Genomic DNA, 23,346 nt, shown 5'->3' on the forward strand with positions numbered 1-23,346 from the left:
AATATATTCAGTTTTAAATGAAACTTCATTCGTCAAAAACATTTAATAAAGTTAAAACATTATCGAAATATATATGTAATCATATTTTAATTATCCAAGGTCCCTAAACTAGGATAACACGTGATTTGAAAGCCAGTCACTTCCTAGTTGTGTGATGTAAATTAAATAACAGCAACTTTATGGTTCTATAGGCTGCACGTTTGTATGTTTATTTTTCGCGCTTATGTACGTCTATGTGACGGGTGCATATATGTCTTGTTCATGAACTAATATGTTTATGTATTCATAAACAATATATTTGATACAAGTCTCCTTGTATTAAATATATTGTCAAGTTTTCATATTTCAATAATCTTCGGTGTTGTCTCTGGGCTTGATGATGCCGAGACGAGTCGCTACGGCAGCGACATTGGCTCTGACTTCTTCCTGCACGAGGTTGAAGGACATCGCCAGTAGCGCTATGCCGAACAAGAGGTATAGAGAGCACAGGGCTATTGAATGTACAGCGTCCGCAGCTTCTCCACTTTGACCCTGGAAAATTTAATATTGAACGTAACTAAACCTTGCAATAAAATTTCATTTTATTATTTTAATTCTTAGGTTATTCACGATGTTCTATTTTACTAATTAAGCACATGACAGTTTAGTGATTGCCTGGGTTTGAACCCAGATTAAAATTTACCTGTTCTAATCATCGGACCATATCGGCTTCAACATTTAATTGTATATAGTTAGTAAATATACTTTTTCAGCTGTCAAATGACATACTGAGTATCATGGCGGTTGCATTGATATAGTAAATATACTTATCAATTCAAAGTTCAAAGTCAAAGTTATTAAGATTAAATCAGAGACAATTTAGAACTTTTTAATGATTTGACATATTCTTAACATACGTTAACTGGCTTGCCTGTGTCTGGTAAACGTTTGGTTTACTGGCATGGAATGTGAGCTCGGCAAGAAAGCAAATAGCATGCAAGTTAATTATCAAATGTATCCACAGCTCCGTTATACAGGCTTGTGTATCACTGCCTTCAGTTTATCAAATTTATTACTGACCTGGGCAGGAACAAAATCACCGAAGCCAATGGTTGTGAGCGTGATGAAGCAAAAGTATGCGGCGTCCAGGTAAGCCCAGCCCTCCCACCGCTTGAATAGAAACGTGCCCGCCACGATGTACGATGCCACCAAGAAAACGCACAACCATATGGGTACTGGTTTTATCTGAAAATATAGAACGTTAAAGAAAATAGGAAAACTTGTTTTGAAAATAAAAAATAAGCCGGCTAGTGAAAGTTGAAAACGACCTTAATTACAAAAAAAAGTAATCTACAGTTATTATCAATAGAAATAAACTCATAACGTTGAGATAACAGAACTCGTGCCTACATTATCGCATTTTATCTACATCAATAAACATACATATCAATTATTATGACGCTTTAAAATAATTAATAGTTCATACAAGTCGACTATCAGTGAATTTGTATGAACATAAACAAAAGTATAACATTATAGTTGTATAATAAAACTTGAACGGGTTCTAAGCATATATACATATGTACGCACAAACATAACCATATAACTACGTAAATAGCACAATATTAAATTATATAAAAACTAGCATAACTTATCTTTAAAATGTGGCCTTTATGTAAGCGGATTTTAAAAACTTATTAAGATTTTATTATATATATATAACGTAAGAAAGCGGACTGGCAAGTAGAGCACCTGATGGTAAGTGGTCTCCACTTAGTGGTCATTAGACAAAGGAAGGTAAGTCAATAGACATTGGAAATTAATATTAACTATTCCTTACATCGCCAATGGTTCAACAACCTTGAAAAATAGGACGCTATGTCCCTTATTCCTCACGCTTCAAATCGGAACGCAATAATACGAAGTATTGCTTGGCTTGGCGGTAGAGTATGTGATGAGTGGTTGGTATCTACCTAGATAACCTTCTACAAAGCCATACCAAAAAGTAAAACAAAAGATAACAAAGTTTTATAAAAATTGCTGTTCACCGGTTGCTATAATCAATGAACGATTCATTTTGTTTTAAAAAAATATCTTTTTACTTACCTAGCTCCTCTAATACTAGCATTGTACTCAAACTTATATATGTGTATCGCATAAAGGCTTATAATATTAAATGAAACACTAACCTCCTCCTTAGCGGGTCCAACCAGCTGGACAGCATATATATCTGATTGTCGCGAGCCCCAAGCTGTAATTTTATAGTAAATTATGTATTTAAAAATACCTTAATTAAAAAATAATAAACAGTTATACCAGAAGCCTTACCTGCAGGACGACCTCGACGCAGTGGCGGCGCTTCATCACTCCATTCCTCTCTTTCGGGTGAGGGTGTCTGCAAGAATTAATATTTTACTTGCCTATAACAGAGGGACTACAAATAAACACTATCGACTATCGAACAAAGCTCGTTCTAAAATCAGTTAATTATTTGCATAAATCACTAATTATATGCTAAATAAATAAAATCATATGTATATAAATATAAAAAAAAATAATTGCAAATGAAAATTATATGCTTTTCATTTTTATCGTTTAAGAAAACTTAAGCGCCTTCATTATATTTCCTAACTATCAATTTTATTCTTTAATGTGATATTAGGAAAATGGCTTGGATTATTTTGTTTCTACGACTTACATATCTATAAGGGGCTTTCACGGTATCGTCGACAGTTTGTAAGCGCCGTAACCTCTTACGTCCTCTTTCCACATCCCAGCGCTCGTCATCTCCCTCATCCCAGCGCCGCTCGTAATCATAAATGGCACTGCGGGCTCTTCTTCCTCGCTTTTTCTCCCCGGGATACTCTTCTATATCACGTTCATAGTATTCTGATCTGCCACGGTTAACCCTTAAAACAATTCCAAATTATTATTTAAATAAATAATATATACTTAACAAAATATGTTCTTCTTAAATATCAACTATATATACTGCCTACAGATAAAGTTGAAGTCATAAAAAGTATTGGAATATTAAGTAATAACATCAAAAATATAAATTTCTTCTTTGTTAGCTTGTTTTTCTTAAAACATATTATCTTACCTTCTATCAGAAGTTGGTCTTCTTCTAGGGATGTCAAACTCAAAATCTTCATCTTCTGGATCATATCCGCGATCTCTTGGAAAGTCATCTCTATCCCTTCTTCTTCTTTCTCTTTCCTCCAAGGCTTTTCTTTCTTTATAGTTTTCGTAATCGACATCATGAAGATCATGCATCTCGTATATTTCTTGACCTTCATCAAAATCAAAGTGCCTCTGCTCGTCATAATCCCGTCGAGGCCCAAATTCAGACTTCGGTCTCGACTGCCTGGGGAGCGATTTGCTTCTTATCTCTGGTTTCGATGTAACCTTCGTTTGAAAATCTTCTAAGTCTTTAAGAGCTGCTTGTAAATCTTGTAACGGTAATGATATTTTAGGAAACTCTTCTGAAAATAAAACAACTACGAAATAGTAAACATTGACAATAATAACGGAAACAAAAAAATGCTTTTTTTCATATCCTGGGAGATATTCAAAAATCTTGAAGAGTTTTAATAATTATTGGCTTCCTAAACTCTAAATTCTTATATCTTGATAGACTCACCTGATTTTTATATAATAAAGACTAAACGATACCCTGGAACACTCTATAATAATTCTAATTAGTTACAATTATTGTTATTTTGGTTGGTTTGGTTTTGGTAACTTGCAAAAAGCTGTATTACTTTGTTTAATCATAAACAAACTTCTTCTGACTTCATTGTGATATGTTTTGTATTAGTATTTTAAAGTCGACTCACCCTCCTCTTCCTCGTAAGGATCTCTTCCATATTTTTCATACCTGACGGGGGAACGATCGTCTTCATAATCTCTCGGCCCTAAAATAAAAATAAACAGCTTAAGCATAAAGAAACAAACCTATTATTTGGAGCTTTATAAATATTTGACGTCATTATTTCACTTAAGTTATAATGTAAGTTACCGAACGGCTTCGAGTGGGCGGGAGGCTGCGAGCGAGTACGCGAAGCCGGCACAAAAATGGGTGGCGCTGCGGGGGGGCGCGCCCGTCGCGGCCGTGTACTGTTATACCCGCTGTCACGGTATCTGGTTGTTTATTAATAGAACCTTTTTAATATTGATTTTTATTAGGTAACAAAGACTACATAACATAGACGGGCCGGTTGGCGTGGTTGGTAGAGACTTGCCTTTCACGCCGAAGGTTGTGAGTTCGATTCCCACCAAGGACAGACATTTGTGTGTATGAATATGTCTGTTGAGTCTGAGTGTAATTATCTATATAAGTATGTATTTTAAAAAGAAAAGTAGTATATGTAATATATCAGTTGTCTGGTTTCCATAGTATAAGCTCTGCTTAGTTTGGGATGAGACGGCCTTGTATGAATAATATCCCAGGATATTATTATTAAATTGTTATTAATGCTCTCAAAGTAGTTAAACATTAAGTCGTCTCTTTTTTAACACTGAATTATCACAAAAGCCTACCGACGAATGATTCCTCCTTTGGATGGTTATTTTACATCAGTGCTCGATCGTTTTTGAGTTACGAGTCACAAGCCGTTTAAATCGTCCCTATACATCACATACAAGTATATGAGTCTTCGAAACAAACGAAACGATTTTTTATAGAAAACCTTTGGAATAACGCTTCATAGAAAATACTGCCATCCGTAAGCAATAAACGAAACTGTTTATTGAAATACTAACTGGACTTATGTCAAAAATTAAACAATCGAACTATCGAGCTATTTAAGAACTGAGTATACTGTGATATTATTGCTTTTAATATGTAATAACCGAAAATTCCGTTAAGACTAAGTCTTCGGATTCCGTTAGAAATATATTTGTTTGTTACGCTATCTCGTCTAACTACTTTCACGTCTTTACTCAGCAGATCATCATGAAACTAGTATTATATAATTTTAATCAAAATGAAGTAACAATATTATATAGCTAAATATTCCGAACCTGCAATCAGTGTCCGATTGAGATCGTTCGAGTGGTTTGCGACGCCGAGTTGATCCCCGCGTGCTCCCAGTTCGATTCGATCGCCTAGTAATTGAGGAAAGTATTATAATCATAAAATAAATTGAAATATGTGTTTGTTTAAATCATACCTCATATAGTGCCGGTGACTTGGTTTAGGAGGGCGCGTACATACGTAGCAACAGACTCGCCAATACAAAAATCTGCAACATTTATCGTGTATAGCAAATATAAATATTTATACTGATACACATCAGTTAAAATAAGAGCAGAAATAAAATCATCAGAGATGTGAACGCCTACTAATTTTTAAATGCAAATTTACATAGATGCGAAATGTAAAGCAAATAATATTTTTCTTAAGAGAAAATCTTTTAAACAATTTACAAATACCTGAATGAAGATGCCATGACGTCTCCAATATTAGAAAGACATAGCAGCATCAGGGGGATGCCCAGGATAGCGTAGAAGATGGTCACCACCTTACCAGTCTGAGTCTTAGGTGCAATGTGTCCATAGCCTGCGTTAAGAATATAAATTTCATTAAATACCGGCGGGCAAACAGTGAGAAACTTTTGTTATAATGAAATACAAGACTGTGCCGAGTAAAACTGTAATCGAGACAGCCACAAAATATGTATGTTCTTCGAATGTTAAGCGCTGTCGGCCAGAGTTTGTTACTTTGAGACTTTGTGTACTTTACGGTATACAATATGTTTTTTTACAATACAAGAGGTTTTCTCCTCAAAAAGGGAGAGGAGGCCTTAGCCCAGCAGTGGGACATTGACAGGCTGTACAAAATATATAATATACAAAATTTATCTACACTCAATGATAACATTACTCGCCTTTTAATACAATTTACATATTGAAATTACAATAAGATAAGTTATGTTTATTTTACAATATATATTTTAAAAATTAAATTATAGCATTCTTCTATATGTGTCTTCCCCACCAGGTCAGATATATCGCATAAAAAACCGACAAAGTTGTAAAAGCGTTTCTAATATTAACTCTACAATAGCTTTACGTAATTTTACAAATGTAGATTGGACGATATTGTATATAAATTTAGGCATTCTATACATCAGCATCGGTGGTTCAGTGGTAGAATGCTCGCCTGCCACGCGGGCGGCCCGGGTTCGATTCCCGGCCGATGCATGCATTTTTTTATTTAATAACTAAATATTTTTTTATTTATAACGTAATTATTATTTCGAGTAAAAGCAAATTAGTTTCAACAGATCTTTGAGAAATACACCGCGTTTTGTAACAAATACGAAACTACTTTCAATTTATAGTTGAATTAATTTGATCAGCATTGAATTATGTTTATATAATACAACCACGTAGTTATGTATCACTAGTTGAGTAGAACATTATGAACTTGTTTGAAGATGTAAAGGGATGAGATTCGAAAACGAAAAAAAAATACAAGCATTTGTTTTAAAGATTACTTTGAGCGGTTGCTTTGACTCCAATGAATTTATTTTTATATATTTTTTTAACTTTTAGGATCCGTAGTGAAATGTTTATCCATAATAATAATCTATAACCTCGTGGAATATAATTAATATCTTACATAAACGAGATTGTATTGTTGACATAAATATTAATTTTAATTACTATTTTTATTTGTTGTAAATAAGTTATTTACAACAAATAATAATAGCAAAGTATATATTACACGGTGGTGATATTATAGCTTTCTATTAATGGATTTTTTGAAAGCGGATGAAGACATCCAGATATTACCTCTAAAACAATAAACGTACTAACTGACGTAAAGCACAGCACAAACGTCTGCGGCTAGCACCATGCATACGGATTCCATTTACAAAGTAGGCTAGCACTAAGATAAGGTTGTTATAAAATTAAACCTTAAGGTAGTGATAAAAGTTAAGTGATAAAGGAAATGCATGTTTGATAATGCATCATTTTTGTTGAAAGAGAAAGATTTTATGACGTCAGCGAAGTCGCGGGTAAAGCACTAGTATAACAAATAACATAATATTCAAGCTTGTCACATCAAAAATCTAAATTGAAAGTGTGTGAAACTGCGATGCGCAGCTTGTATGATAAAATATAAACATATATTTAAACTCATAACTTAAATATATATTGGTTTAGAAGTTTTTTCATATACGCATTTAAAAAACCATAATAACCGTTCTGATAATTTAGTGTCGAGTGATTAACGAAAGTACAGAATACTAAATGTGTCACAAAACACAAACTTGACCGAATGATTATTCGAAACAAATCAATTTAATACGATTTCCGTCATATTATTTGAAGCGGATACCACCAAGGTCGCGATACCTCGGAATTATCGGGATTGATTTTTATTATTAAAAAACTAAAATCATTGCATCCATTATCTCAACATCAAAGAAATTTAAACCTTTTTCGATAAAAAATAGGGTATATAATCGAAAAGCCTATAAAGCTGTCATTACCTGTCCAAATATGATTTGGAGTAATTGTAGAGTATTTATTACATTAGCCTTCAAGTTAATGTAACAGTTTGGTTGTTTAGTAACCTGGAATTACCCGAAATATTTCATTTGCTGGTCTATTAATCTGAGACACAGTAGGTCTACAGTCAGTATATGTAAAAATATGTCCTGTCTGACTGTAATGTAAAGAAAACTCTAAACAAAATAAAAAGACCAATAATTACCACAACAACTGGTATAAGATTTTATAGTTTGTTTTGATTTTAAACAAGGCTACGTACTTTTACTCTTCCCTGTATCACTAAACTAAGGACGTGTTTAACTGCAAGAATACTACTAAAACCAGCGATACGTCATTGTGTATCGTCAGAGGATCGCTTGCGCATACTGCCGTGTCGTCGCCTTGAGAGTGCCTCGGGGTACTGTTGTGACATGTCGAACATTTCTCTACAAATAACCTCAATGAAACCGGAATAGCTGATAGCAATAACCAGTGTTCGCCCAAGTGTCGAAATTCGACCATTACCACTACCGAAAATTTGAGAAAAACATTAATGAACTTGCATGTCTCGAACATTTCTTTTAATTTCATCGCTAACACTAAAGCTCGTCCACAGCTAATAAAATAAAAAAAGAAAATCGGTCGACAAACAGAGGAGATAAAGGTACTGAACTGTGTCTTTGCCTTTATATATATTACACTATTAATAATAACAAAACAATAACCACGGTCGAGAGCTAGTAAGTCTTAAGCAAATCCCCAAAATGTAGGTCATTGGGACCGGCGAGACCTTAGGGCTTCCCCAGTCGCAACTCGATTTGGTGCGAGCGACCTTCGCTTCGCTACACTGCAACTATCTACACCATTTTGTAATACTCGATAACGTTAAGGTATTACTTTTGAAGCTATCAGCCGAATATTTAATTTTAAAAACATTGAGATAATATTAAGAAATGACTTAAATAAATGTCACACATTACAATAATACTCGAGAGCCGAGACGGCCCAGTGGTTAAAACACGTGAATCTTTACTTTTATTGCAGACTTGAGAAAATACCACAGGTGAAGGTTAAGGAAAATTAATATTACAATTTGGTGATAGAATAAATGAGGAGTCATAATCGTGACAGACAACTAATCTGTACTACACCTAAGCTACCCTAAGCTTGCCACTGTCTAATTACATTAATAATATTTACATAATAATATTCTCATTTTTGGACGAGAGACTTCACTCCCTTAAGTAGAAGTACTCGCATTTGCATCTAATGCGAAAAAGCCCAGAGAGATTAGACGCCGAAGCCGAAATCGGCTAGGAGTACATCATCGTATCTCTAAACTTCATCGGACATATTATTCCGGTGTACCTTCATCAACAAGCACAAAAATCATAAAAACTATTTTAGCAAAATTTAATACTTGACCCGAATTCGATCTTCGTATAAAATCAGCGCCTAAACATAACATCTCATTCAAAATCATGATTATGTTATATTAGTCACACGTCGACGATTTAATTCTTAACTAAAATATTATACTAGTTTCGCCCGCGGTTTCGCCCGCAAGTTTGGTAACATGGGAAAGAACTCGTCCCCCCTCACCAACAGGTTAGAGTTCAAGTTTTCTTTGTGCCAGGTTTAATCACAATCACTTCAGTGTTTCAGTCGTGAAATAGTAAAAAACAGACAGAGTCACTTTCGCTTTTATAATATTTGTATTATAAATAATAAATTTGTACCATAAACGCATAAGAAATAAACTCGCCATTAGGATTATCTTGTTAGCCTTTAAATTATTTAAATGACGAGTAAATGATATTGTTTAGATACGGGTAAAGAAATAACAAAGTAGGATAACGTACTCGTAAGTCGGATTGACCACAATAGTATAGTAGTGGGTGTTGCTCATCGTCGTCGGTGCGCGGTCACTTGGTGCAACAAATTACTATGGTGGTTTGCGTCAGGGCAAAGAAATATCGTCGTGTTGACAAATATATTTGTATTAGTATAAAAGTATTCCTTATACAAAATAAAACCAAAATATACTTTATCCACAGGTAGTCTCATTATTATAAGCACGTTTGATTATAACAAGATTCGAATATATTTAAAGCTACCTACGAATGCTATTTGCTGTGTAGCTGTTACTCTATTCCGACAATTAAATTGTTTTCTCGGACAATTTTATTATTTAACAATCCATTGATAAAACACAATAACAGTTTTAACAAGCATAATTATAATCCGGGATTCGAATCCGGGACCTTAGACCTTGCAGCCGTACAAACAAGCCATTTATAGACCAACGATGCAGTTAGACAAAGAGACCTGTATTGTCCTTACATAGTCAATGAAACCTTATATTAAGTTTAACAACAAAATATATCATCTATTGTAATTAAACAAAAGTAACGAAAAATATCGTTGCCTTTTAATAAATACAAATCTTATGCTAAAAAATATTGATTGATGTGGCTTCTTACAAAATACAAACGTTTATTGTGGATGATAATAGTTCGTATCTGTTAATTTTTAATTTTTTATTTAAAAACTAGTTTCTTTCCCCTTCTTCGCGAGCCTGTGACGGGGGATTAGGTAAATTATATCCTTTTTATAGAAAAGGGTACAGACCCTTCACAACGCAAAATTCCATGGTGTTGATAGAATGTTGCCACCACCGCCCAATGACATTGACACTGTAAGAATTTTTAATCGACCTCGTCCCTTGTGTGTGTAGTCACACTCATATTGTTGCTTCGTGGTAGAATATGTGACGTTTGGCTGGTACCTAGCCAGACGGGAATACAAAGCCTTTCCACGCAGAACATATACATTTAATTATATATAATGTAATTAAATTGTCAGAAAACAGTAACGATTGCCATTCTTCCCGGTTCTTCTTGGAAGAATTTACATTCCTATATCGTATAATATCCTAGGACATTTTTCAGACACGACATCTGATCCCAAATTAAGCTTGTACAAAGCTTGTGCTATGGGAACCAGACAACTGATATACTACATATACTACTTTTCTTTTGTAATTACATAATTATATAGAAAATTACACCCAGACTCAGGACAAACAGACATGTTCATGCACACAAATGTCTGTCCTGGGTGGGAATCGAACCCGCAACCTTCGGCGTGAAAAGGCAAGTATCTACCAACCACGCCAACCGGCTCGTCAACCATTCGTCACATTCCGAACCAATGGTATCGATTGGAAATAGGCTCGTAAGACCCTACTGGGATGAAGAATATTTTCTTTGATTAAACTATATAATTGTTATTATGAATTTGTGAATTTAAATACACTATTACTGTTTTGGAAATAACAAACATTAAAAATTCGGACTGGAACACATTTTTTCCCTTCAAAAGTTTAGAATAAAATTGTTAAAAATTTCATTTATTGACAATTGACACGATGATAATGAAATTATTAAAACATTGTATTTGACAGCTAACGTTGTCTAACACACAAACTGACAAATTGAAACGCACTTTATCGTTACCAAAGTGGACAATAAAAAGCTTGCTTCATACTGTTTCATTAGTCTAAGACACTTGCTCGAACAGGCGGCTCTAAGGCTCCATCGCCTGAAGTCGACGCAGGCGCCCGTCAGTTACATAACCGATCGCTAAGTGTGCGCGCGCGCATATATTAATTAATATTGACTATTTTTGTTATGTGTATTGTGTTCTGAAAATATGTTAGGTATGTATAAATTTATTAATAGTTATTAGCTCTTAGAATATTTAATAAGTTAATAAAAATCAATCAAAAAGTTTTAATTATATTTTTTTAAATGAATTATAAATTCATTAAAAGTAAACAAAGTAGCAGTAAGTTATTATCCCACTCCTGGGCTCAGGCCTTCTCTCTTTTTCGAGAAGGTTATTTTAAACATATTTTATTAAATTTATTATATTATTTTACAAAGAAAATTATATAATATAAATAATAAATAAAAGAACTCACTAACCCTTATACTAATTATTTATTTATTATCATGACTATTCCATTACCTAAATAGCTACATTTAATCAAACCTAAAGCAGATGTGTGCTTTAAATATTTTATAGCTAGAACAATTATTATAGTAGATATATTTTGTGAAAATAAAACAATAATTAAATGTTATCTTCGATTACAAGTATTGTATATACATGAAGTAACTCTGTCTGTTTGTATTACCTCATCACAATTAATCTACTTAACCAATTGTAACGAAATTTTACTTTAAGGTATCCTAAACAAGGATATGTAAAGTCGCAGAGAACCTGTTATACGTTATATATTACATGTTGGTAGGGTTACTTTGCTGCTCCACTGAGAAACCGCTTCTAAAAGGCAAGGCAAGTAACGAATTTCTTAGTTTTCATCGTTACTATACCCTTGCATTTTTAAAATTTAAATAGGACCAAACTCGAAATACTTCTACAATACTACAGATTTAATAAAAAAAATTATCATAATAATCTGTGAAGCACTCGAGTAAATTACTACAAACAAATGAATTAATAACCTACTGCTATTTAGATGTCGACTCATAACATATAAACATTCGCAAACTTATTAAGTCGTAAGGAAACTGCCTTGACATACTTCGCCAAAAATGTATAAAATAACAATAACCTGCACATCAACCTCGACATACAAAGACGCCGATATTCACGAGACCGTCCTCAAGGCTCCATCTCCAAGCGTCTTGCGACAGCCCCGCCCGCCCACTGTACTAACAACTAGTACACGCGTTAAATCTACTATTTACGGTATACCGAAGAAGCTGAGATGGCCTAGTAGTTAGAACGAGTTAATCTTAACCGATGATCGTGGGTTCAAACCCGGGCAAGCACTACTGAATTTTCATGTGCTTAATTTGTGTTTATAATTCATCTCGTGCTTGACGGTGAAGGAAAACATCGTGAGGAAACCTGCATGTGTCGAATTTCACTGAAATTCTGCCACATGTATATTCCACCAACCCGCATTGGAACAGTGTGGTGGAATAAGCTCCAAACCTTCTCCTCAAAAAAGGAGAAGAGGCCTTAGCCCAGCAGTGGGACATTCACAGGCTGTTACTGTTACTTACGGTATACCGAGACACGCTGGGGACCGAATAAAGCAATTATCCGTGCACTTTATACTGATATTAACGAATATTCGTATCGTAGAATCAGATAGTTTCTATAAATTGAATGTTTTCTTAAAGTCAGAGATTTATTGACATTTTAAATCTGTGTTTATAATTCATCTCGCGCTTATCTGACGAAAATATCGTGACGAAACCGACATGTATCAGAAATCTTGCACTTGTATATCCATCAGAGGAATAAGCTACACGCTACATCTCTTGAGGAAATAGTGTGGAGTTTAGCACATGTGTCCGCTAACTCAATAAGCGCCAAGTATTTTACTAAAGAGGAGAGGAGAAGACATTTATTATGTACTAAGCCATGTGAATGTTTTCGCTAAATTATACCTTAGTTTCGAACATACTCATACAGTTAGCTCTCAATTAAGTAAGTCGGTTCAAAAGTAAAGAAATAAACTAGACTGTAATTGGTCAGTTAACTTGTGCCACGACAACTTAACGAGTAACTCAGTCGAAATATTAAGCAAAATAAAAAGTGCATAATCGTGGCTAACACTCGAGTGAAAAAGTGTTTACAAGTTTACAAGCTTGTAAGACCCAACTTGAAAAATCTTAAATTTGTTTTTTATTCAATGAAAAAATATATTAATAGAGAAAGTTGGGTATTTAGTATAAATATATTCGCGAGAAATTCTTGTGATCTGAATATAATTATATCGGGGCTATATTATATTGTACACAATACCTGGATCTAGGAAATTCCTTCAAAGTACTCGTGAATATAATAATAATGATTAGTCATTGATGAGTAACAGTGGCGTGCCTGTAACTGTAACTAAAGTAGTTAATAGCAGATGATGTTTGTTATTATCTAAGACAATGCTGTGACGTCACTTGCACAATTCTTAGGGCTTGCGGTGAACTCGAGTATTTTTTATAATTGTGGTAACACGGCTTGTCACTTGACCTTCGATTGTACTTTTATGTTGCGACAGTTCTGACTGTATCCTAGAAATGCTGCGAAAAAGTAAGTCCACGTTGGTACAGCTTTATTTTATACATAGTTAAAGATGTATTTTTGTAAATGTTAGATTTGTTTTGCATTGTATTCACAATATTTATCCAGTGAAAGATAATTCGCTTGCTTGGTACCGCTGTTAACTCAGAAGGCTGTATCGCAAATTCTAGGGTTCAAGTCCCGGACGGGCTTATAAAAAGTATTGGGTTTTTCTATCAAGTAATTGTCAGAGCACGTAAATGTTGGGACTAATTTTAATCCAGTTGTGGCTTGCTTGCTTACAAACTCACTTACGCACTATAATATATCTTACGCAGTTGACTGTCTCTATTAAGCATGGCCACCGTGCCTGAATTCGGACAGAAGGATACTATATAAATATTGGCCTTTTGTTCTAACGAAATTTCATGTGAGATTTTATTTTCTCTTAATATAAATCGTGCTCTAATCAAGCAGGAAAAACGTTGTGTAGCGCGCTACTGCTGGCGACGGTGTCGTGTGCCCGCGCCGACCGGTGGAGCTGGCCGGACGCCTCCGCCGCGGAGAGTGTGCGCATTGACAGCAAAGTGCGTTTTGTTGATACGCCGGAAAAACACAGGAACAGTAAAAGGTATGTACACGTTGTTTTTCATTTTTGATATACTAACAATAATACAATTAAGTATTCATAAAAAGGATATTTTTATGATACAAGTCGTTATGTCATAAAAAACTACAGTAATAAAAGTAGACTACAGTAATAAAAATATATTTCTATGAAAAAACTAAATATCCGTTTATGAGTAAAACTATAAAATTTGTAAGATGCAGTCGGAGACGCAAACACATGGAGTGTATGTAACACTCGAAAAACATAATCCTCCTTCTGGGATACTCGAATAAAAAATGTAAACTGAATTAATTAAAACAACCTCCTTAAAATTTTACTTTGTGTAAATAATTTAAGCTGTCGAAGATTTATCAAAATTAGCCTGAATTAAAACAATTAAATACATGAATGGCGGCACGCCGGCCGCGCCACGCAACGTTCCGCCCGAGCTGATTTCGGCACCTTGGCCGACATCGCGGTATCTCACATATTGTTTTCTTATTACAATACCACTATTATCCCACAATCGCAATTTTGTGAAATATATACCGTTTACGTCATAAGAAAGACTCGAGTCAGCTTCACTTGCCGGTTACGACACAATCGTATCGCAGGTCTTACTCTATCTGGATTGAGACGCCATTCCGGATTGCATAATCCTCAACTCTGTATTATAATTATTGCTCAAATTAATCTGTACTCCCAATACCTGGACAACACGCTGCATACTTTCTAATCGCGGTATCTGTTATCGAATCATAATATACAATTGAAAGTGAAGCGTGTATTTTAAATAAAAATAAATAATATCATATTATGATTATGATATTTTAACCTAGCCAATTAATAAATTCAAATGTCATGCTAAAAATCATTAATAATTAAAGCATATTACTCAACACAAGGCTATTCACATTATAAAAGTGTAGAGTTAGTATTTGTTGATTTGCAGGGGGGATATAGGTATATATAAATTTAATTGTATTTTATTAACATACCAATGTTATTTAATTGGTGAAAAGGAGTAGGTAACTACTGAATTACTTGACCGTTGTATGTAGAATGTACATTCCAAAACGGTAGTAGCTTAACATTCAATAAAAAAATAAAAGTAAATAATACCCAGCAAATATCTCACTGTTAGGCAAATTAAATTGCTGTTGGGAAAATTCAGTGGTGTTTAGCTTTGAACTCGAAATAATCGGTTGAGATTCTCGTCTTCTAACCATAGGGCCATGAATGTTCTATTTATTTAAAATAATGTTGTAGAATAATGATTTAAAAGTTCTTGTAAGATCTTAATTGAATAAAATAATCTAAAAACGAATTAAAAAAATAGATAAAAATGTAGAAAAATAAGCTCCTATATGGCGGCCATTTTTATAAAATACACCGTCCCTAGTATCATGCTTGATTTTATCGGTATCACTACTAAGCGTGTGCAAGATTGAACCCAAACATACCAACAGGTGAAGCTAAATAAAACCTCATAATTACAATAATCTTTAACCGAATATTTATCCAATTCTATGGACACACAAAGACAATAATTATATAAAATTATTCTTATGTTGTTGCCTAAGGACGTATATTTATATGTCTGAGTATATGAGTTCTATTTTCAAATTTGTGTCGATTATGTTTTTGCGTAACTACGTGGTGTAAAGATATCTTAGACCATTTTTTGTGTCGGGACTTTAGTATCAATTAATAAATAAAATATAATCAATCATACAACAACATATATATGCTATATATGTTGTTGTATATTTGATACGACTGAGAGGATATTCTCTAATGTCGTGATCGTCAGTCTGTGTGATAAGTTCTAGGGAATTCCGAAATAGTTACAGTTCAGTGGTGACATTGCGTAAGCGCTTAATACTGTTTCTAGTCTATTTACTAATACACTTTATGATTACATTGGACTGCACTTGCTATAAGTATTTTAATTAATCACTACTTGCTACGTCATCGTATTCCTATTAATATAAATATGAAAGTCTGTGTTAAAAATTACTTTTGCATAAAAATTAATAAAAACAAAACAAAATCTGCTTTCAATAAAAGCTTTACATTTGGTTATTAATTGTCAAAAAGTTACAATAATTTCAAAAAGAGATACCTTTTAGGTATATGTAGCGGACGGGCAAATGGGCCACCTGATGGTAAGTTGTCACATTGGCGCTGTAAGAAATATTAAGCATTCCTTCCTTCACCAAAGCGACACCAACCTTGGGAAGTAAGAGGATATACCCTACGTCCCTTGTGCCGGTATCACACTCACCTTTCTCAAGATAACGCAACAATACTAAGTGTTGCTGTTTAGCGGTAGAATATTCGATATGTAGGTGGTACCTACACAGACGAGCTTACACAAAGCCCTACCACCGAGTTAACCTCAAACCTGAAAGACGTCATTATATATTTTTAAATAGCCTGACATATTTTTATTTCCAAGGTGTGCTGCAATCATTTAAGATAATGCCGTATAATAACCGGAAAGTTATATTATGTCGCTGCTGCTGTAGTTGTTTATATGTTGCCATATATTTTCCAAGAAAGATAAACAAAACTCACTGCTACTGTGTACTGATATATTATTGTGTGTATTCATCTTAATAGTAATAATAAATGTGACGAAAATTAATTATTTTGTTTTATTCCATTTAAAGTGTAGCGGACAGTTACTAGTGTCCGCGCGTCAACAGACGTTTAGTCTACATTATGTTTTATAAACATCGCTCTTAGTTTGGAATATACCTATTTAATAATATTTACATACCGAAACGAGTTTAGCTTGCCTTACTCTCGTACTGACCTGACAAGTTCTGACACAAATTGATATTTGGAACATCAAAAATTCCCTACACGCATACAATTACTGGAACATGGGACATAACATCTTAGTTCCCAAGGTTGGTGGCGCATTAGCGATGTAAGCGATGGTTAACATTTCTTATGATGCCAATGATCTATAGGCGTTGGTGACAAGTTACCATCAGGTGGCCCATATACTCTTCCACCTATATATTCAATAAAAATTAAAAAAAAGGAAACAAAATATCCTTTATTCATGTAGACAGTGTCGGTTTTCAAACTCAACATATAATGATACGCCTATTCGGTACACCAAAAAAAAATGCTGCCATTGACAACATACTATGATTAGTTTTATTTTCCATATGTTATTTTTTCTCCGTTATTATTTCAAATGAAATTTTTGTACGCTTATATTTTATGCCTGCAGTACCTCTCTATCCTGATTAAGCCTTTTTTATTCTTAAACAACAGAGACAATGTGCAAGCTGACGAGATTCCATTTCAAGAAGCAACCGACACGGAGGGCTTTTACAACCAGCCGCCGGGCGCTGGGCGCTACCCTGTCCTCGTCGAACCGGAGAAGAGCATTCGCATCAATGGACAGGACGTCTACTTACTCAATGAACAAAACAGGTATAACGCCTATAATAAGCGTTTTATATTTACATTTCTAATTTATTTACTTTAATAGAACACACCACTAACATAATTTACACACATAATACCTTAAAAACACAAAGCTACCATGCGGAGTCGTATAATAACTTAATATTAACGATAAAAGTAAATACTCGTATATGTCACGATATCGATAGACATACTTAATCACCAAACATATTACTGACTTTAATGGTAGATTCTATATTATTAAGGAATTTATATAATCTCTAAAATCTTCCGTATATACAGGAATCAAAGGTACTCCGACGGTACGTTAGACTCGCTGCAGCACTGCAAATGTGTTTCCAGACCAGACTGCAAGGTGCAGACAGATTACAAAGTAAGACGATGTGTATATAGTATTTAAAAGTACACCGATGATAAAGAAAAAGTCATCTTAAGGCTTCTCGTCTGAATGCACCCTATTTGTGCGATTATTATTAGTTTGCTTGCTGTAATTCTCAATATTTATTTGGATTGTATTGTATGTGTCTATTTCTTATTTATATTTGTAATCTTTCGTACCAAGTTCTTATTATTTTTACATTATTTCTTCACTAAGTATATTTTATTGTTTATTTGAGTAATTTATAAACTAATTGTGCTGAATACTGTTCCAGAGGGCATGCGGAACAAACCAGTACCTCTGCTGTTTCAATGTCCCCGACCGACAGAACTCCCAACACTCTGGTTTGTAAACTCTATTCTTATATTCACGTTTCGATTGATAATGTATTCGGTATCATTATTGTGATTTAATTTACAGAATATTTCAATGAAGTGGACGATGAGCGTCCTATGCTTTATCCAAACCAAGGAAATATAGCGGGACCTTTCCCGCCTCCGCATGATAGCGACACGGGCGGTGTATTTGGCGCCAACCACGGACCCAACAACGTATTACTCGGCTCTTTCGATGATCGTAGGCAATCTCAAAGTGTTCTCGTTGGACCAGACGGACCTACTGGTACCATTGGACCAACAAAGACACAAGTTTTAGTCGGTTCAGGAGGCCCCACTGGAGTAGTTGGCCCTAGGAGACCCGTTCTAGTCGGACCTGAAGGTCCAACAGGTGTAATTGGACCCGCAAATGAAAATCGTGATCATCGAAACGTTCTTATAGGATCAAACGGAGCCAGAGGTGATGCAGGGTCTAGTGAAACAGCTCAAAGAGGAGTATTAGTAGGACCAGGTGGTCCAACGGGAATAATTGGCCCCGCGTATAATCGGCCGGTATTAGTAGGGCCTGGTGGACCCACTGGTATAATCGGACCAAGACGACAAGGCGTTTTAGTGGGACCGGGAGGACCGACCGGTATTATTGGTCCAGGTGGATTTAACCGCCAATCACAACGTCCAGGAATCTTAGTTGGCCCCGGCGGCCCGACTGGCATTATTGGTCCCGGTAGACGGATCCTCGTAGGACCAGGCGGCCCTACAGGTCAGATTGGCCCTGGAAACTACTACGGTAAATGAGTGATGCGCTGTGATAACTAATAAACTAATACGCGTAGGCACTTGTAGTGTATGCCGCGCTCGTGTTTCGCCTCGTCGAATGCTCGCAGTGATTTCTTTAATGTAAATATTTAACTAGATTAACATATTAAGCGTTCTGTGCTAACGCTATAAACCGTGGCTTTAATATGTTGGTGTGCTTATCTTGTGCATATATTAATACATGTTTTAAATAAGTATGTCGTAATATTTTTATAATCCTCCACAATTCCAGGATGTTCGCGTCGTAAGAACAATCAGACATTACCGTCCGGTGGTAGCAATAAACAGAAAAATAAAACCGACTGCATTTGTAAACATCATAAACCTAGTTAGGTAGTAATTGATTTATATTGTATAAAATAAAATTAAAATGTTTTTTTTTTGTGTATAAGACAAGTGCGAATATTTAAAAAAAATACTACTAAACTGCTGCGACCTCGATCCTAAGACATTGGCCGAAATTACGGAATTGGATTTAAAATTTGACTTATAGATGTGATCTGGACGCTCGCCAGCGCTCCGCTTCCTTTGATATATCGCAATGCGCGGGAATAACTCAAACCAAACATTTTTCGACTTCATTGCTCAGGTCAATGTAAAACAGGTATAATAATATTTATTGTTAGTAAAAACTTGGACACTTTTCTTTAGAAATAGACTCAATTGTACATTAAAAAAAAAAACAAATATTATACTGTTATTTAAATCAATCTTATACTTAAGACATTACTTGTAAAATAAAAATAATCATGAACAGGTTAAGCGTTTTGTCAGTAACTAAAAGGTCCGACACCATTATAGATATTAAACGCAAGAAGCACTCTCTGTGCAAGACACGGTAGAGTAACACCATTTTCATAACTCTACGCTTCTACTGAGAATTTCTAAGAAAAAGAAAGAAAATGGAATTATTTTTATTGACCCGATCATACTCGTACAACAACAGACCTAGGATCACGAGATGTGCAGCCTTATCAGCTAGCCAACGAAGGAGTTACGACGAAGTGTGTATACAAATCTCAACTCACCTATGGTAGTGATGACAATGATGGAGTAGAACAGAGCCCCCGTGAAGGTCCACTGGATGTGGTCGGTGCTCTCATTGCCATCCCAGCCGCGAACCTTCATCTCCAATAGAATTGCGTTTTCAAAATCCTACCACAACAAATAGCCATCATATAGATTTGTCAATTTTAAAATTTGAAGTGCAGTTTTTTTAGTATTTAGAAAATAATATAATGTTTTTAATTACAATGTTTTATTGTATAGGTTTTACTTATGATTATATTATTCCTGTGTCTCAAAAATATTATAAGAGTAACGAACCACAGCAAGGCAAGACAAATCTTTTTAGATATAAACACCGATTCCAAAAGTAACTAATTCGTTTTATTATACAGTATTCCACGATAACAGTTCATGTGTAGCCAAAGTTGGTTTATATTGTTTTTGTACAAAACATTATTTCGAACAAATTTTTCATTCAATCGAAAACAATTTTTACTGCCAAGGTAAATATAAAAAAAATAATACTTAATGAATATATATTTAAGCACCTTAAGCATGTCAACGACCTCGGCGGTCCAGTTCGTCTGATTCAGATACGACACTCGGTTGGTCATAAACCAAATGTTCTGCGTCGTGTTGCCGCGAATCTGCGATATGTTCATCTTCACCTGCAAATATATCTATAGTTGATTCTGCTGAAGATATACATTATCCAATGATATTTATAACTGTTAATGGTGTGACGTTATCAAAACGCTTTATATGCGTATTAGAACTGTTTATCAGTAATATATATAATTACATCTCGTGCAGATGCAAGAATATAATTTCAAAATATGTTTTATTTAAGCCAGCTTGTCCAAGCACTTTTAAATCGTCGTTGTACAGGATTAAATTAAAGTAAAGCTTCGCAACCTAGATTCTACTGAAAAAACCGACAATAAAATCAGTAGCCACGCTTGTCGACCAATTAATTAACTTAAAATGATATTAAAGTATACTATATTGATATTGACGTCAGTGTCACCTCTCTTTCGTGTTGCGCTTCGAGTCTCTCGAAGGTGACAGCTCCCAGGATACAATACGCCACCACGAGGCTGATCATCACGAAGTGAGAAAACACCACTGAGCATAGTTTCCACGTGTAGTAAAGCACCTGAATACCATAATATGTAGTCTATATACTACGAAAGCAGTATTTTACAAATCAAAGTTTTAATCAATTTGAGAAATTGATATTAACTGAATTAATATTGCTGATAAGATTTTTTGCGGACTCAACTGACAGAATATTAAGCTTACATCATCATCCATCCTTCTGCTGTAAATTTAGTCTGTTACAATTATCATGATTATCAAAAAAGAGGCATTGATTTGAATATATTTGTATATAACACGGTATATCAGTGCCAGATATACCCTGTTCCAATCGCAGGAATCTTGAATAATCTATGGTATTAGTTATGAATGCGAGAAAATATGTCGTTTTGAATGACACCGAAATTATTATTAGAACTATGGAAGTAAAATTAAAGTGGCTATAAGTGGCTTTAAGTGGCATAAGCATAAAGTAGTAGTTAAGTCGAGTATTGTTATAGATGAAGTATTATAAATAAAGATATATTAATCAAGAACTGTTTGTAGTTAAAGCAGATTTATTAGCAAATCGCATGGAATAGTTTAGCTAAGGTTTGTTTATCTTTACTCCTACGATTGGAATAGGCGATAGACATATTCCCTGTATTACGGACTATTCTTTAGAACAATTGAACCCTTCATTATTATCATATAACCTTATAAATTTAAGAAGCGCATGTTCCGTGAATACTTAGCCAGTACGACTTTTTCTGGCAAAATCAAAAAAAATTAATCATAACTAGGGCTGATTGAATGTTCCTCATAAATCAGGCTGACTTACTGAAAACGTAATAAAAATACCCACAACAATTACTTATACTAGCGCGAACATACTGAGTGGGTTTAGTCGAAAAGAATACTAGTCAAAATGTCGAAATTTTTCTACACTAAAAGTAAAATTAATTAGATAACATCCACAAACATAACTCGCCATCGTGTTCCAATTTATCTTGGAAGAATAATTAACAACAGAGATGTATGTGAGATGTGTTTTCCTTTGCAATTCGAATACTGTTTATTATCACTTTTGTGAATTTTAAAGCATCACTAAATATGTACTATATTTTTTTAATATATATTTTTTTCATTTTTGTATTTTTAAAAGGCAAAAGTACATACAAAAAAGGTAAGTAAGTAAAGATAGTAAGTTTGTACAGTTATGTGAGCAAATGTGACAAATTTGTTTTAGAGGTTTAATGTAAAATTAAATATATTCTTATGTTCATTTGGTAATCTACAATAACGCTATGCTCAAAGAATAATTATACAGAATCATGGCTCATCAAATATTTATCAAAAGTTTTTATATAAATTGATAATAATAATTGGAATCTCAGTAGATGTCGAAATCGATGCCATTCTCAGTAATTTTTAAAAGATGATATGAAAACAAATGTAATAAAAAAGGCTTAAAATAGTCTTGGCTTTAAATTTCAGTATGTAATGCTGATGAAATACAGATTTCATTTCATTTTCAGTCTTATTCAATTGCACCTTAGCACACTTGCTCGGCGGCGGCGGGGGGTAGTCGGCGCGCTCCACACGCGTCTCCCGACGAGACATCTTCACTTCTATACACTATATCACTGTCACATACCCACTTATCACTTGTAACTACATTTCACTTAACTCCACACTCATATTAAAATTCCAAAAACAATTATCTTATGTCCTTCAGAGAATTCCTAATCAACAAAAATTCCAAAATCCAGTAAAGATTGTCTCAATAAATCACCGGATAAAATATTACACAGACAACTCGACGACCATTCTTCACAGGAAGGTAATGCGTTGCGTTCAAATATTTAGACGATATTGTGTAAACACGTATATTATAATGTCGGTAATGAGGCGGGCGGCGCGCACGCACGTCGCTGGATACTGGGATATATCGGGACTCCGGCGCAGCCACTTTATGATCTACAACTTCCCTTTTATTTACTAGGATTTAGATTTTGATTTCGCAATTTTGTGTATTTATAAAACGGTAACATGGCACGGCCGATATACCTGTTCAGATATCAATC

General features: G+C 34.5%; 2 protein-coding genes and 1 non-coding gene across 4 annotated transcripts; 2 read left to right on the forward strand and 1 right to left on the reverse strand.

Annotated features, from left to right (window-relative positions):
• Positions 1 to 92: 92 nt before the first annotated feature.
• On the reverse strand, positions 93 to 23,183 carry LOC126772465 (uncharacterized). Its single transcript, XM_050492839.1, has 15 exons — positions 22,814 to 23,183; positions 21,210 to 21,338; positions 20,731 to 20,850; positions 20,203 to 20,329; positions 5,416 to 5,542; positions 5,154 to 5,225; positions 5,005 to 5,088; positions 4,001 to 4,122; positions 3,819 to 3,896; positions 3,083 to 3,464; positions 2,678 to 2,888; positions 2,308 to 2,374; positions 2,169 to 2,230; positions 1,060 to 1,224; positions 93 to 531 (listed from the first exon to the last, which is right to left on the reverse strand). The coding sequence occupies exons 1-15, from the start codon at positions 22,880 to 22,882 to the stop codon at positions 346 to 348; spliced, it is 2,001 nt and encodes a 666-aa protein (XP_050348796.1). The 5' UTR covers positions 22,883 to 23,183; the 3' UTR covers positions 93 to 345.
• On the forward strand, positions 6,116 to 6,186 carry Trnag-gcc (transfer RNA glycine (anticodon GCC)). The gene has a single exon. It is a non-coding gene; the product is annotated as a tRNA-Gly (tRNA).
• LOC126772467 (collagen alpha-2(I) chain-like) lies at positions 11,076 to 19,526 on the forward strand. Of its 2 annotated transcripts, none has more exons than XR_007669664.1 (7): positions 11,076 to 11,206; positions 14,062 to 14,215; positions 17,489 to 17,650; positions 17,927 to 18,017; positions 18,298 to 18,367; positions 18,444 to 19,255; positions 19,407 to 19,421. XR_007669664.1 is itself a non-coding variant. In XM_050492841.1 (7 exons), exons 1-7 carry the CDS (start codon positions 11,200 to 11,202, stop codon positions 19,505 to 19,507), a joined length of 1,287 nt encoding a protein of 428 aa, XP_050348798.1. In that variant the 5' UTR covers positions 11,110 to 11,199; the 3' UTR covers positions 19,508 to 19,526. The 2 variants fall into 2 exon arrangements, 1 of the variants encoding a protein (XP_050348798.1); XM_050492841.1 differs by having other exon boundaries at positions 11,110 to 11,206; positions 18,444 to 19,145; positions 19,407 to 19,526.
• Positions 23,184 to 23,346: the final 163 nt, after the last annotated feature.

The sequence above is a fragment of the Nymphalis io genome, chromosome 12 (assembly GCF_905147045.1).
Source record: "Nymphalis io chromosome 12, ilAglIoxx1.1, whole genome shotgun sequence".
Lineage (NCBI taxonomy): Eukaryota > Metazoa > Arthropoda > Insecta > Lepidoptera > Nymphalidae > Nymphalis > Nymphalis io.

Coding starts and splice junctions, on each gene's coding strand:
- LOC126772467 (XM_050492841.1), top strand. Junction 14,216..17,488: donor AAACACAGGAACAGTAAAAG/GTATGTACACGT, acceptor CTTAAACAACAG/AGACAATGTGCAAGCTGACG. Junction 18,368..18,443: donor ACAGAACTCCCAACACTCTG/GTTTGTAAACTC, acceptor TTTAATTTACAG/AATATTTCAATGAAGTGGAC.
- LOC126772465 (XM_050492839.1), bottom strand. CDS start 22,882: ATGTCTCGTCGGGAGACGCGTGTGGAGCGCGCCGACTACCCCCCGCCG. Junction 20,851..21,209: donor AAGCGCAACACGAAAGAGAG/GTGACACTGACG, acceptor ATATATTTGCAG/GTGAAGATGAACATATCGCA. Junction 20,330..20,730: donor AGGTCGTTGACATGCTTAAG/GTGCTTAAATAT, acceptor TTGTTGTGGTAG/GATTTTGAAAACGCAATTCT.